Source organism: Pseudonaja textilis, chromosome 4 (assembly GCF_049901715.1).
Source record: "Pseudonaja textilis isolate UNSWEBS1 chromosome 4, rPseTex1.2, whole genome shotgun sequence".
In the NCBI taxonomy this organism is placed as follows: Eukaryota; Metazoa; Chordata; class Lepidosauria; order Squamata; family Elapidae; genus Pseudonaja; species Pseudonaja textilis.
Genome location: NC_141993.1, coordinates 39,857,312 through 39,872,254, shown reverse-complemented (window position 1 = coordinate 39,872,254; position 14,943 = coordinate 39,857,312). Strand labels below are relative to the sequence as shown.

Sequence of the window (14,943 nt, the reverse complement as noted above, 5' to 3'; positions counted from 1 at the left end):
TCCCAGCTGCGTTACCTGAAAGGACGGTTGGCTTCACTTCGGCTTACACCCACACTCACAACTTGGAAACGAGACTGGAATCCTAGGTATACTTACCGGAAGTAAATCCCATTGAAGTGAAACTGCTGAATACCCGCAGCGCCCCTCCTTCCACTTAAAAGTCAATAGATTTCGTGCCCGAGTTCAGCCTGGCATTGGGGGCATACGGACGTCGGGGGAGGAGGAGGCGCGCATCTTCAGGACGATGTGCAAAATAAGTTATCCCTTGGAAGGGTATTGTCGCCCTTGTTGAGGAAGAGGGCCTTTCTTAGATTTGTGCTTTAATGCAACACTTGAGCAACCAGCATCCACCAGGCATGAGCATCCGCGGAGCTACGTACCCCCGGGCAGTCCCCACCTTCCCTGCACAAAATACACTTCAGCTCCAACCGACCTTTCAAGCCTCTTCCCGAACACGCCCCTCCCCCTTCAAAGTCAAAGCTTTTTTTCTCGCGTTGGCTGTCAACTTGAAGGAAAGGATGTCCGCGTTCGGCAACTCAGAAAGACCCCTCTTCTCCTGTGTCCCCCCCCCCCCCCGAAACACGACGTCTCCTCGGTTTTAGGCTCCCACCCCGCCCCGTTTCTAAAACGCTCGCTCGGCGCTTCATCTCTCTCCCCCCCCTCAACTTTCCTCTCCCCCCCGCCTTCCCCCTTTCAACAGCTCGCGGGCCGTTTGGCGGGTTCCCTCCGTCTGTTTACTGCTAGCGCGTGACTTCGCCAAGTTGCTTTTCCCAGCCGGCGTTTCTCGAGGAGTTTGGAGGGTTGGGCGCGCTGGGGAGGCTCCCGGTTTGGAATGCGCGGGCGGGAGAGGGGGGCAGAAGATTGGGGGACCAGGAGCCGTGAGGAAAAAGCATGTGGATGGGCGCAATGTATAGCAGACCAGAGGGGGCATCTAACGCAGGGAGACTCCATAAATAATCAACACAGACAGAGAGGATAAATATAAATACAGCGAAAGTCCCCGACAGTCAGTCCAGCGCCTTTTTTTCCGCGCTTTCTTTACTGGCGGTCCGGGAGTAGGGCTCGAAGGCGGAGGAGCTGAGATATCGGGCCGACAGTTCTTGCAAGTTCCCGGCCAGAGACCCGGCCATTGCTAATGGGTTGGAGGAGAGCCGGCTGGCCACCGAGCCTAGCAGGGCGGGCACCGGGAGGCTGAAGAGGTTGTGCCCGCCGGGCAGAGAAGGATGAGTCGGGCCGGCGGCGGCGGCGGCAGCGCTGCTGACGGTCGGATGGTGCGTGGAGCCGCCCGTCGTCCCTGATCCTGAGCCACCCGTGCGGCTAGCGAGGCTGGGGGCTCGCAAGGCCGAGCCCAAGGCGCTGGTGGCGCAGGGGGGAAGAAGGCCGGGCAAACCGGGCGGGGAGAGCAGGCGTCCTTGTTCGAGGAGTCGCAGGACGCTGCATGTAGCCGCGGTCTCGGACACCACCGACTTCATCTCTGAGTCTTTGCCTTGGTCTTTTTTCTGCTTTGTGCGTCGGTTCTGGAACCAGACTTTGACCTGCAAGGAGGCGAGGGAAGAAGGCAGAAGGACAAAATCAGCGTCATCTATCGCGGCGTAGCAAGGGCCTCGGCCTTCTCAAGCCTGCAGGAAGAGAGGAAAGGCCGCCATTGTCCCACACATCGCAGTTTATCGGCCTCTTTCCAGAAGCCTCCACAGGACAGCGACCGGTTGGGAAGCTTCTGGGAAGAGGGAGATTTCTCCGTGGAAGCCAAGCGGCTTGCGGCGGAAACCTCTTGTGTGCACGTGTGCAGCCGACTGAGGAGCGCGTGCATATCAGAGAGCAAGTGGAAGAGCGAACGTGGAAGTCTGCTCATTTCCACGAGGATCGCGAAACCATGCTGCCCTCTGGAAAGTGCAACCCTTCGGCGTCGTGAAGGCACGCGTGTATTGTGGCCTTGAAATGTTTTGGGTAGCGGCTGGTTTCGGAAACCGCAAGAAGCGGCCAGAAAAACTTCGGCATGGAGGAGCGAGGATGGCCTCTCCAATAAAATGAGGTGAAAAAAGTTACGTGGGAGAAGCCGTCGCGCCTCGTTTTCCACACCATCTATGTCTGTGTCCCCACAGCTAGAAGTTTTTCAGAAACAGGTTTTTTTTTTTGGGGGAACCACAACGAATTAATTGAACCAGGCAACACTCCTATGCCCTTGGAAAGGATGCCTCTGAACACTATCCTCTTAGGTCCCTGATACAAGATGGTTTTACTTTATTTAGGCACTCCTACCTACGTTTGCCATTTTTTCCTTCCCATGGGTCTCATCTGCAGGCAGCAGCATTTGAAAGATTTTGGCTAATTTAGGTTTTCCCCTGAAAGGCAGAGCGCAGGCAGAGGTGTCACCCACCTCTATGCAAGCCTGAGCGATCCCTATCCCGTCAGCTACTTCGACCCTTTCCAGCTCTATCCTTCACTTAGGCTCCTATGGCAGGCCACACTGGCTGTAGAGCCCCTTTGGTTTGCCTTACCAGCCCGCCTAAATCTGACAGGCAAAGAAATGCTAATTAGCTTGTCAGAGAGGTTCATTATAGTACTTCTTTTCTAAGAACTACGAAACTAATTCCTTCCTTCCTTCCTTCCATTATTTCAAGCAAAAATAATAAAGCCACACCTACATTTTATCCTTCTCTAGTTTTTTCTGTTCTCCTTTGTGGTAAAACGTACAAGAAATTTCATCCTATTTCTTTAAATAATATATTTAAAAGCAACATGAACAGATAATATTTTTGGTAATGTATCTTATTTCTCTTTTTCAATCTGACTACCTATTTCAGGTTTTGACTTAACAATGTTTTCAATTTTCTCAAAGCATTTTATTTAAATTAAAATTAAACCATCACCACCCTGCATTTTTATATTATCTTCCCCACCAACTCTTTATTTAGCAAAGTACAATTTTCAGATGGCATTTTTTGCCTTTGAAGGAAGGGAATAAATGCCTCTCCCCTGTATAGTATGCACACAGACACCTGTGCCCACATGCATATACACACACATACACAGAGAAAATGGTCCCGCCTTTCAGATTCTCAACCTATTTTTCAGGTTGTAGGACTGAATGAAAGGAAAAAAACTTAGCTTTCAAAATCAGAGCAGACCTATTTGGGGCTGATCTCATTGTCATTATTGGGCCCTACTGGCAGGCATTCTGTCCATTGCCTCCAACAGCTAATCTGGTATGGGGGGAGGGAAGAGCAACAAAGTCCCTGATATTTAACACAGTTGTATTTTTCACTAGAAAGGGGTACTTAAAAGAATTACTACTACAAATGGCAAAAAAGGGGTACATTGAAGAATTTGAACCTTGATGGGAATACATGGGTATTTGCTGTTGTGCCCCTGACAGAAAACTGATGGGACCGCTCATTCATAACAGTTTCAGGAAACCCAAGTCAAGCGATAAACAGTGTGAGGAAAACAAAATCCATAATCCATAGAGGCAGTAACTTTATAAGACCAAAGGAAGTTCTGTGAAATCTTTGCGTAATATTTGATTTCAACAAATCTTCATCTAGCAAAGTTGGTTTAAGAAATGGGAAGGGGATTGTGGTCATTTCTGGAGGTATACCTGGACATTTTTATGTGGATGAAAAAATAGCCTTTTGCTACCCTTCTCACCCCTGTATTTATATATTAAGCCATTTTGGGTTCTCTCTTCTCCCTTGCTCGCTCTCTATGCGGGCGTGCACACACACATACCATGGCAGAAAGGGGAAAGGAAAATACTCATACCCATTTAAAAGAGAAGTTTCTTTTAAATGGAGTTCAATTTCTGATGATTTCAGAAATTTCTGACATCTTCATTTTGTGTTGGGGGAGAAGTGGCAAAGTTTTTTTTCTCCATTATTATCTTCTGGGTATTTTCTCATTTCCCTGTCTAGCCGACAACTCAGAATTCTATGGAGGAATTGCATCTACGGTTAACCAGGCCTAATCCTGTTACACCCAGATGCTTCCACCTGAAAATAAACTATCTTCATAAAGCATGTCTAAATATGCATGATCAGAATACAATTCTATTCATTCTAACATGAGAATGTATTCCTTGAATTAAGGAAAATTATTGTTATATATTAATTTATGCAAAAACATGAGCAGTTGCCTGCACTATCTCCTTGCTTTTTCTTTTTGTGTGTTTTTTAAGTTAAGTTGTTAACCAAACTTACAAAACAAAAAAAAAGGAAATCCAGCATAGTTCTGCAAAGAGATCTATATTCTTTTCATTATGACAATCAGAATACATTCTTATACCCTCTTATTTATTTTAATTTCAACAGTATTAAAACAAACAGCTCAATGTCCTTTTGTAAACAGTGATACTTAAGTATGCACAAATTTATCAGGGATTAACTCCATTAAAGCCAATTTACTTCTGAAGAAATGTGTACCTTTCAGTATTTTAGACCCAAAAATCGCTTAACCCACAACAGATCTCTGTAAGCACTAAATATTGAGATAGCAAATAAATTCAGTACTATTGTCACTTGGTTCCAAGAAATACTGTTTTCCCAACAAGCTACAGATTCTCTAAGTGATATTTTTTTGTGAATTCTTGTTCTTTTTTGAAATTTTACTTTCCCCTCGCTAGGATTTGGTCATATTTTGTTGAGAGGAAATCCTTGCAACTTCTGTAGTTTTTTCTCCAAGGTTGTCTTCCAGAAGCCCTCACTGCCTCTCTGTCTATCTGATTGTGAGCTATGAGTGTTTGGGAGGAGGGAGCTTCTTCAAAAGTTCTTGTACTTAACTACACAGGACTGTTTCATAGTTCTCAAACATTGTCCTAGAGGCTAATTAATTTTTCGGATTAAATGCTTACAGCGTTTATGAATAATTTGTGGAGTTAGAAGCAAGTTATATACTTGCAGTAAGTTTCATTTCACGAGCCCATTTATTTCTTGAGTTCTTAACCTCTGGGATTTAAGGAGGCAATTCACACTCTATTCCTTCCATTCCCTCCAGATATTTAGATGCCAATCAAATTGAAAAATTGTCTTTGAAAGGAGGAAACCTGCAAAAGCATGAAAAGAGTGGAATTTTGCATTGTGCCCTAAGCTTAGTTCTAGGGCTTGGTCATCTTTTGAGTAGTTAGCTGCAAAAAAAAAAAAAAAAAGAGGCGGGGGAGACTGGTCTTCAACTCCAGCCACACCTATATAGGAAGCTACTCAAGTGTTAGCTACAGCCCGGCAGGCCTGGAAGTTAGTGAAAAGCTTCTCATCTCTAGGGAAGAGAACTGTCCTGCTCAAGAGTAGAGCTGGAGCTATCACCTCAGTTCCCAAACTTTTCCAGTTCCCAAACCTTTTGCCACTGATACATTTGTATCTTTAGTACCTGAGTTTCTGAGAGATTGAGCTGCCTGGCCAGCTCAGTTCTTTCCCGTCCAACCACGTATTGGCACCTCTGGAATTCCATCTCAAGCCTATAAAGTTGTTCGGCAGTGAAAGAAGTCCGAGTCCTCTTGGGGCGGTCAAGATCAAGGCCTTTTGGAAGAATAATCTCCCTGATGGAACCTTTGGCATCTGGCAAAAAGAGAAGGAGGCACGTTTACATCCAGAAGGAAGGAAGGATCATGGATCCAGTTTTTAAGAACTGCCTAGAGAGGCCACTCTAGACAGAGCAAGAAGCCACTCTTGGCAGGGACTGAAGGAGTCTCCAGGATTTCCTGCCAGCCCCATTCTCAGATTGTGGCTTATAAAGCACGCAATCCTCCTTCCCAGGAGAAGAGCTCTCACACAAAGAACTCCAAAAGACCCTCACAGGATTCAAAGCAGCCTAGGCATCATCAGAGGCCTATGCTCAGCAATCTCTGCCTTTGCACATTCACACTTGCTTGAGCTGCCCTTGATTTCCCTACAGGGAAAGCATTCAAGTGAGCCATCTCAAGAGCTGTGATGTCCACCTTCTGCAGCCCGCTCACTCTTTGGAGCTGCCTCCTTTTCTATGTTGATGAACATCAAGTTGTCCTCCATGGATGCCCATTTTCTGCTCCGCCTTGATCTCACTGCAGAGCTCACTAGCCTCTGGCTCTGATTCAAATTACATACCAGGCTTTTCCTTAAGGGTTTGCCATAATTTTCCTTCCTAAATCTATGAGGAAGGAAGCCTAGACTTCTAAGACTCCATTTCTTTCTTTTTTTTTTTCATCTGAGAGTGGTGGTGGTGGTGTCCAGGATGAGTTACTGTTTCCCAGGCCTGGTTTTCATTCATTCACATGTGAGCAGAATGAAATCTTTTTTAAATAACATGAGTACACACATCGATGTGTACTGACAGAAATGGAAAAACTGACTTGTTAGTTTTGGAATTTTAATAGCAGTGGAAAATTATTCTATTGTTTATTGGAGGAGGCAGAAAGAAGATAATAAATAATCCAGGTTAGAATAAAAACAAACAAAATAAAACCAAGGAAATAAACAGTATCATAAACAATTCATTAACCTGCATAATAATATTGAATAATAGCAGCAAACATCACCACCACACCACTTTCTGGCAGATTTTTTTATTGTAAAGTCCCTATCGAAAAAGCTGCAACCACCAAATGTTTGAGAGGGAATGGGTTCAAGGTTGAGGAATGCTTGGAGGAAAGGCTTGTCTTAGGGTGGGTGGGGGGGTCGCTATGTCCTCAGACTAGAAAGAATTTCCTGCTGCTAATGGAAATCAAAGAATGGGACAAAAGTACTAGAAAATAAGAGAAGCCCCCAGTACATTTCAGAGTAAGTCTCTAAAGGTTATTTTTCTTCTTCCATCTCTTCTTTTCTTTTTGCTTACCTTAAAAGGGGAGGTGGGTTTCCCCTTTCCCTTTTTGTTTTTGTTTTTTGGAGGGCAGGGAGAAATTTCAAAGCAGCAATCTTTTGCAAAAGGCTGTGACTGAAAACTCCTATGGAGAGGTAAGTTCTATGAATTGAGTCCGATGGGTCTTACTCGATTACAAGTAGTCAAAAGAATTGTAGGCTGAATCTAATGGGATCAAAATAGGACTTAGCAATCTTTCCTGCCCTTAAAGCAAAGATACATTAGTACAGACGAAACGCGACTAAGGTGGGTCTTAGTTTTCCCTTCCCTCCATACTCGAGAAATTCGAAGAAAAAGAAAACCTAATCTATATACATCCGCCCCAGCTAAAATGTAAGGCTTGGCATTGGAGCCCTTCACAATCCTTGACAATCCAAATTGCAAAAATATTCCTAGACCTGAGAAACGAACCAAAAACAGGATGAGAGAGATAAAAAGAATGAAACGAAGCCTTTAATAAAATCACAGTAATTCATTTGGTTTTGAAACGAGGAAAACAAAAACACAAAAAAACAAAAACCGAAAGTAAAAACGAAAGGAAAGGAAGCAGGCGGGCGGGAAAAAGTCGTTAATCAAAATTTCAGAACGTAAAGCGACGGTCCTACCTCGGACTAGTATTCTTCTGCAATAATCCGGGTCAGCGGAACTGGATTTATTTTTACCGCAATCTTCCGAGACGCCCGATGCCGAAAAAGTCCCTTGCGGTTCCTTCAAAAAAGAATTCGAAATATTTCCTTCGGAGCTTTTGCTTTCCTTGCCTTCTTTATGCCCGTTCTTGGAGAGCCGGTTGGTTTCGAGCTCTGAATTGCATCTAACGTCCATTTTGTCTTGTTTCCCAAACATGTGGTGCAATATGGTGTAGAGGTTTGTTTTGTTTTTTTAAGTAGAACAAAAAAAAGGAGGCGCGGGATGAGGGTGGAAGGGAGTAGGAAAAGAAGAGAAAACTGATGAATATCGCTCGGCGTACGACCAGTTCGGTGAGTAACAAGGGAATCCCTCGAAGGCGAGAGTCGGCTGCTCGAGAGGCAGGAAATCGGCCGCTTCCTCAATCCCAGCGTCCTAGTGCGAGTGTCCAGCTTCCCCGCGCCCCAATGATCAGGTACTCAACAGTGCAACTCTAAAATGATTTAATGCCTCCCTTATTACAGAGAGAGGGATGCAGTTGTTAGACACCCAGAGGGACGCGCATTCGCTGTTTCAATTGATTACGGGTAATTTTGCAGCCTCCACATTTAGGTTACCTCATGAATACACTAAATTGTTTGGATAATATATCACTTCGTAATGGGTGGTTTGTATGCTTGTCCCCAATCAAGTCGAGTTTAGCCAGTGAATAAACTGAAATGATTGGCCTTGCTTTCAGGAAACACACAATCAAAAAGGCTGAGATTTCCAGGAGAAGTAGGATCAATTGAAGGAGCGGGAGAGGGGGCGAGGGAAGAAAAGGGAGAAAAAAAAAACTTTTGACAAGATTCAGCCAGAATTGTTAGGGGCCATTAGCAGCCATTATTAACTTTCTCCAGTTTGGCGTTCACCTTTCCCGATTTCCGAAGGCGTTCATCCCAGACACGCCTCAGACAGAAATGCAGATCTATTTATAAATAGGTCTGGAAAAGGCTCCGCCAGTTTACCAAAAGGATCTTGGCAGATCTCCTCCGCAAACAGCCACCGAGTCACTCTCACCCCCGTAAAGGGGAACCCTGTCAACCATTTGGGGGAGGGAGAAAGGCTTGCCTTGGTGCGGATTCCAGACCCCAGAAATAGGAAACGTTTTGTCTCCCTGTTGGAGATGTGGAGAAGAAGGCGAAGAGGGTGTTACATTGGAGGGATCTCCTAAACGCTCCTCTCTACTGCCTACCAGCCATCTTACAACTCTTTTCTCTCGTTAATTCAATGCTGATACATGAGGGTGCCCCCTCCCCATGCCTTTCATAAAAATTGAACACATTTCCAGAGCTTCCTTCCTCCCTCCCGCTTCCAAAAAAGCCTGCTTTGTATCCAGACGGATCCAAGAGAGAGAAAGAGAAAGAGGAGAGTGCGGGGCAGATCTCAACTGCGTGATCTACTAAAGGGGGCGGGGAGAACGAGAGCGAGCGAGCGAAAAGTTTCCCCCGGGCTATTTCATTGTCTCCGCTACAATATCTTTGAGAACCGCAACAGCCAGTAATCCAATAAGACCATTGATTAGACGACAATGATTCAATTCAAGCGCCTGGCTTTGTGCACAGAGCATGCTCCAGCCTTTCTTGTCACCTTGCAGGGCAGAAGCCCTCTTCACGCTGCTCTCCTCATTCAGGCCTTTATGGGAAATGTAGAGTGAAATGTAGGAGTGAAAGATGGCAATTATCTAATTGGACTATTAACAAACAATTCTCCGAGTGTGGCTGTCTGGCATTGGTTCTTGGGCGGGGTGAAAGGCCGCCTGTTGCACTGGCCCCATTCACAAAAGAGTTGCAGGGGCCAGGCGAGAGGAAGAAAGCCAGGGAACTTCTCACAGAAAATCCGAAGGGGCTTTAGGGAGATGTCCTTATACACACACACACACACACACACACACCACACCAGCCCCTGCCCACCCGAAGCTGAAGGCACTTCTAAGGAGAAAAGGCGGTAGTTACACCGAAGTTTACATGGCAACTTCTGGGCAAACCTGCCATAAATGAATCCACATTCAGAAGCCCCCTGAACTAGACACCAGCTATATCTGTGCAACATATGCCAAGAAATAGATATTTTCAGTGGCTCACACCAATTGTAACCTTTCTTTGTTTTAGTAACTCATTGAATTGAAAAGCTTTCCACCACTCTTCCTACAACCCTCTCGTACAAGGGTCTGCCTCTGGAATCAGTTGGCCGTAAACACCTCTTGTCATTAAAATAATTTCCACTTTAATACACCTGAAGCACTAGATATCTGGTTGGCAGATGCAAGCTACTTTCATATTTGAGTGAAGGGGTCCTAAGTGAGGAACCTATCTCCATAGTAGTGATGAAATAGGATGCTGTCAGTTGCGTTTAGTGTTTTTATATATATTATGTATAATTGAGTTTGTTTTCAGTGATAAAATATATAATTTGGTGTAAACAAATGCATACTTGATTTCATTGAGATACTGTTATTCTTACTATTATTTTTTATAGGTTATCTTTTTGCCTATAGAGCACTTGAATAAATAATCTCATATAAATACATAATATACATTTTTCTGGGAAACGGAGAGAAATAATACGTAAATGGACTGAGAACAGCTATGATATTTAATAGATTATCAGTAAGATTTAATGCCTGAATATTTGTATTAAAGGCTATACTTACCAGCACAGAATATTCCTCCCTTCCTTGTGTCAAATGTGGAACTAAATACACACACACACACACACACACACACACACACACACATCTGTAGATGCAAGCCTATTACACATCTTTTCTTCAAGAGTGCAGCATGATGTACATGGATCTCACGTCTCTCCATACACATTTTGACCTCACAATAATCTGATAAGGTAGCTTATGCAGATAATGAAAAAGTGACCTAATGCCATTTAGCAAGCTTCATGGCTGAGTGGGGATTACAATCTAGGTCTCTGAGTCTTAGTACAATTTTCTAATGCAAACTTTCTCAAGTGGGTATCTCCCAGATGTACTAGATTACATTGTCATAATACATAGTTCGAATGGCTAACAAAATTTCTGAATTGAAAATATGGGAACTGAAGTCCAACATAACCGTAGACCAACATATCAATATTGCACCCATTCCTGGATTGGAAGGCCCGCCTTATAGTCAGTCATGCTCTTGTCACTTCCACCTTGGACTGCTGCAATGCACTCCCTACAAACAGCTGTCTTTGAAGAGTATCTAGAACAGGGGTGTCAAACTGGATGTCTTCAACGGCTGGATCAGTATTGTGGTTCTCCTCTGTGGGCCAGTGGGTTAGGGAGGTCTGCGGGCAGCCCCCCTGCACCTCGTTATGTCTTCCATGGCTTCCTGCAGCATTCTGCTGGCTGAAAATGGGCTGCATAGCCTGTTTTGGGGCTGTTTTTTGACTGTTTTCAGCTTGTTTTTCAGCCTATTTTGGCCTGTTTTGGGGGGCATTTTCAGCCCATTTTGGGGCCATTTTCCGCCTGTTTGGGGCCCAGTTTTCAGCCTGGTTTTGGCTGACAGAGTGCTGCAGGAGGCCATGGAGGATGAAAATGAGGCATGCCCCCCCCCCTTGCATGCGACCCATTTTAGCCCCCCAAGGCATCGTGGGCCAGTCCCTTGATATTTCCAGACTGGCCCTGTGGACTGGATTTAAGCACCCTGCAGGCCAGATCCAGCCCATGGGCCTTGAGTTTGACACCCCTGATCTAGAAGCTTCAGCTGGTACAGAATACAGCAGCATTGGCAGTAATGTACACCCCTGATCCATGAGTTGCATTGGTTGCCAGTTTGTGTCAGGTATCATCAAGTCAAGATTCTGGTTTTAAAGCTCTTCAAAGCTCTTCATGGCATGTGACCAGATAATGAGAAGGGAAAACCCTTCTTGGAAATATCAGCCCACCAAGATCAGATCTCAAAGAGAAGGTATTCTAGGGACCTATCCATAATTGGTATGGAGAGGCAGGAGACATGATGTGGCATCTACCTGATGAAACATCCTCCCCCCCCCCCAAATGAATTAGATTTGCCCATTCTCTTTGGTGTTCCAAAAGATCATCAACCCGGTAAGGTTCCTGAGGGGGACCATTTTTATCTTCCCTTTGCCTATAGTTAGTATAGTTAGTATTTTTGTTTTTATGATATTTATTCCTGTGCTTTTCTAGATGTATATGTTCTTTTTATAGTAGCTGTTTTATCTAATGTTGTGCCTCCCAGAATCATTTCAGTGATATGGGCAGCTCTACAAATTTGATTAATAAATACATAATAAATATCTGGAAGTCAACAGATTGGGGAAGGATGTTCTAAATATTAAATCTTTCTGGTTAGTTTCTGTGGCCTTCACTAAAACCATCATAGAAATACAAATACCTCTTAACATTCCATGTAACTAGTTAGAAATTATAGGTTCATTTCATAGTTTCCAGTCTTGGGTATTTGATACTGTATTGGATGGTGTGGTATAGGAATATTATTAGTGTACCTTCTGTAGCTCTGCACTGCAGTGTCTTTTCCTAACTTAGCTAACCTAGGTATCTTATCCTTAGAAACTTCAGTTATATGGTAAGGTTGCCTCAAGATTTCATGGCTGTCATGCACTTGAGGGATCACTTTCCTAATGTGAATCTGACCAATCACCAAGATCAACAGAGAAAGCACTCTGAAAGAGATCTTCACTGTTAGAGGTTCAGTTCTCTGCAATTCAGAAGGCCTTCTCTTATATGACTCACTGGAAGTTGGACTTGACCCCTACTGTCCCACATTTGGAAAGATGGTAAAGACACATTTCTTTCAAGTCCATTTGAAGGTTCTTATTTTTTTCCCCAGATAATAAGTCAAAGGGGATTGATGATCTGAACTGTACTGGTAGTTCTAACTGGATCATAGCTAACCTGGTGCCTATATATGCTTCCAGTCACTTAGTGTCATGGATGGGTCAAGCCACAATCACTTGTGCAATAGCGATAAATATGTATTTTTAAAAAGTCTTAAAAGCTTGTCCCAAAGGTGCTCTTTTGAAGAGACAACTGGGCTTCCTGGTTTTTCTTTGAAGACATTTCACTTCTCATCGAAGCTGTTTCTTCAGCTCTGAGAAGAAGCTTCTTCAATAAGAAAGAGAAATCAGGAAGCCCAGTTGCCTCTTCAAAAAAGCATCTTTGGGACAACCATAACCTGGATGACTGAGAATCTACATAGATATTAAAAGCTTGATGTCTGAGCCTAGCTTTTGGTGTGCATAGGAAAAAAATCCAGGAAAAAGAAAATGAAACTTTCTGTTAATAGCTGAAGTTATTTTGTAGGATAAAGCACATAGGTCTTCAATGAAATGCATGAATCCATTATTTGACTGCCACCTGATTTTAAATAAACTGGATGCTCCCCATAGGATTGTAAAATTATAAAAATACTATCTCATGGAAACATTCCAAAAGGTAAAGGAGTCACATCTGTATAACATTTCTCTGCAAAGTGTCTTATCGTCATATTACAGTCAATGCAATTGCCTGCTTATTAGGGTCTTGTCCGACCTGGTTGTTGAAATCGTCCAGGATGGAGATCTGCAGATGGATGCAGGCAGTGATTAATGCATAACTGCAGGAAGGAGTGTTCCTGGCATTATTTAAGAAGGCCTTGGTCTGTCCCCTCCCTAAGAAACCATCATTTAGCTTAACCTGTCTGGACAATTTTAGTCCAGTTTTTCACCTTCCCTTTCTAAGGAAGGTGGTGGAAAAAGTAGTTGCTTTCCAGCTCCAGAGGATCCTGGATGAAATGTATTATCTGAATCCCTTTCAGTTGTATTTCAAGATGGGTCATGGAACAGAAATGGCATTGGTCATGCTTATGGATGATGTCTGGCAAAAGTGGGGTGGAGAATACCATCAGCCATAGTATTCTTTTGGGCCATCTGTGGGGTTTGGTGGTGGTGCACTGGATTGGCTCCTTTCTTCAATGCCAGTTCCAATCAATATTGACTGATTGCAAGGAAAATCTAAACTGACTGTTTTAGTGGTTGAACTGAAACTTCGAACTGAACTTTGTATTTTGAAGAAAATGGTGATGGGGGTGAGTAGGAAGAGATGCAAATATTTCTTTGCCTTGCCTTCCATCCTGAACTTCCTTTCAGTGTCCAGTGTTGAAATGTTCCAAATACTTTGCTGTCTAAATGCAACAAAGAAACAGGAATATTCCCTACTACAGTTCATTGTTGCATCAGGAATACTTATAGAAGACACCTTTTTTCCTCAATGCATCACAGTAAACCTCTTCTAAGAAGGCATCTGCTATAAAACATGCATCATTTTTATAAAATGAAAACATCCTCCATAAATATTGCTTATTCATATTCAAATGTCAGCATACTATTTCATTAACACGTAATTTGACAGAAGCCCATATAACTGATCAACTAAAAATTGTTTAAACTGAGGAATTTAATTTGCTATCTTCTGCTATTAATCTACTCTAAATACCTATTAGATAGCTACCCAGAAAGAAAGACATTTATGTATAAACCACTTTACATTGTGGTCAGGCAAGTCCCTTTGGAAAGTCATGGATAAGATAAAAGAGCAATATTTCTTTTCAGTTGTTGCTCCCAGCAGTGACAGCATCCTGCCATATCTTAGATTTTCAAATTTGAACATATGTATTTTAACAGAAAGATAGAATGAAAATCTGTCAAGAAGGAAAGACATATATAACAATATGCTATTAAGGTCATGGTGGTTTGGTGATTCAGTCAACGTAGCTTTCCAAATCAACTGATTTTGGAGACTCATCATCCTATAGGTAGGCTACCTTTCATGTTTGAATTGCTCATGGAATGCTAGTATGTCAAGCTGTGTCTCCTGATGTGTTAAGAGGACTATTCGTCAAGGGAGGGAAATTTTGCCTGCTTATGCTTATCTTTAGCAATGCTACCATTTATCAGGAATTAATATGGGGATGCCCACCTAGCCATTATTTATCTGTGGAGACATAGAAAACTAAGAGCTATGTGTAACTTGGCACACACGCACACATACACACACAAACACAAATGAGATGATGAGGAAAAATAGAAGCAGCATTTTTGCGCTGACAGTTATGTTCCATTGTTCTAGTAGCCAGTTGCCAAATTCCCATAGAAAATTCAGTAGGTTAAAATATGCATTTGAGCCTTGTATAAAAGCGGAAGTACTTGAGGCTCGATAATCCAATGAGATGTATATTCTTAGCCAAACCAAACCCTTTTAAGTATTAGGTTTCTCTTTAGCCCACATGGTATAAACATCTTTGGAATTAATGAAGACAAATAAGATTGGCCTTTCTCCGGAGCATAGCTAGTCGCAATGTACAAAAGGGAGCTTGGAAACAAAACCACATTGATGGAACCATCAGTTTCAGTTTACTAGTTCCAAAGAGGGAAATAAATGTTTAAGATTGTAAAAACAAAAATATTAGTGACTATAGGACATTATCATAATAAATACAA

The 14,943-nt window shown here is 43.1% G+C and overlaps 1 protein-coding gene across 1 annotated transcript; it reads right to left on the bottom strand.

Annotated features, from left to right (window-relative positions):
* Window positions 1-706: 706 nt before the first annotated feature.
* VAX1 (ventral anterior homeobox 1) lies at window positions 707-8,946 on the bottom strand. Its single transcript, XM_026704969.2, has 3 exons — window positions 7,428-8,946; window positions 5,359-5,546; window positions 707-1,535 (listed from the first exon to the last, which is right to left on the bottom strand). The coding sequence occupies exons 1-3, from the start codon at window positions 7,663-7,665 to the stop codon at window positions 1,008-1,010; spliced, it is 954 nt and encodes a 317-aa protein (XP_026560754.1). The 5' UTR covers window positions 7,666-8,946; the 3' UTR covers window positions 707-1,007.
* Between the last annotated feature and the right edge of the window lie 5,997 nt (window positions 8,947-14,943).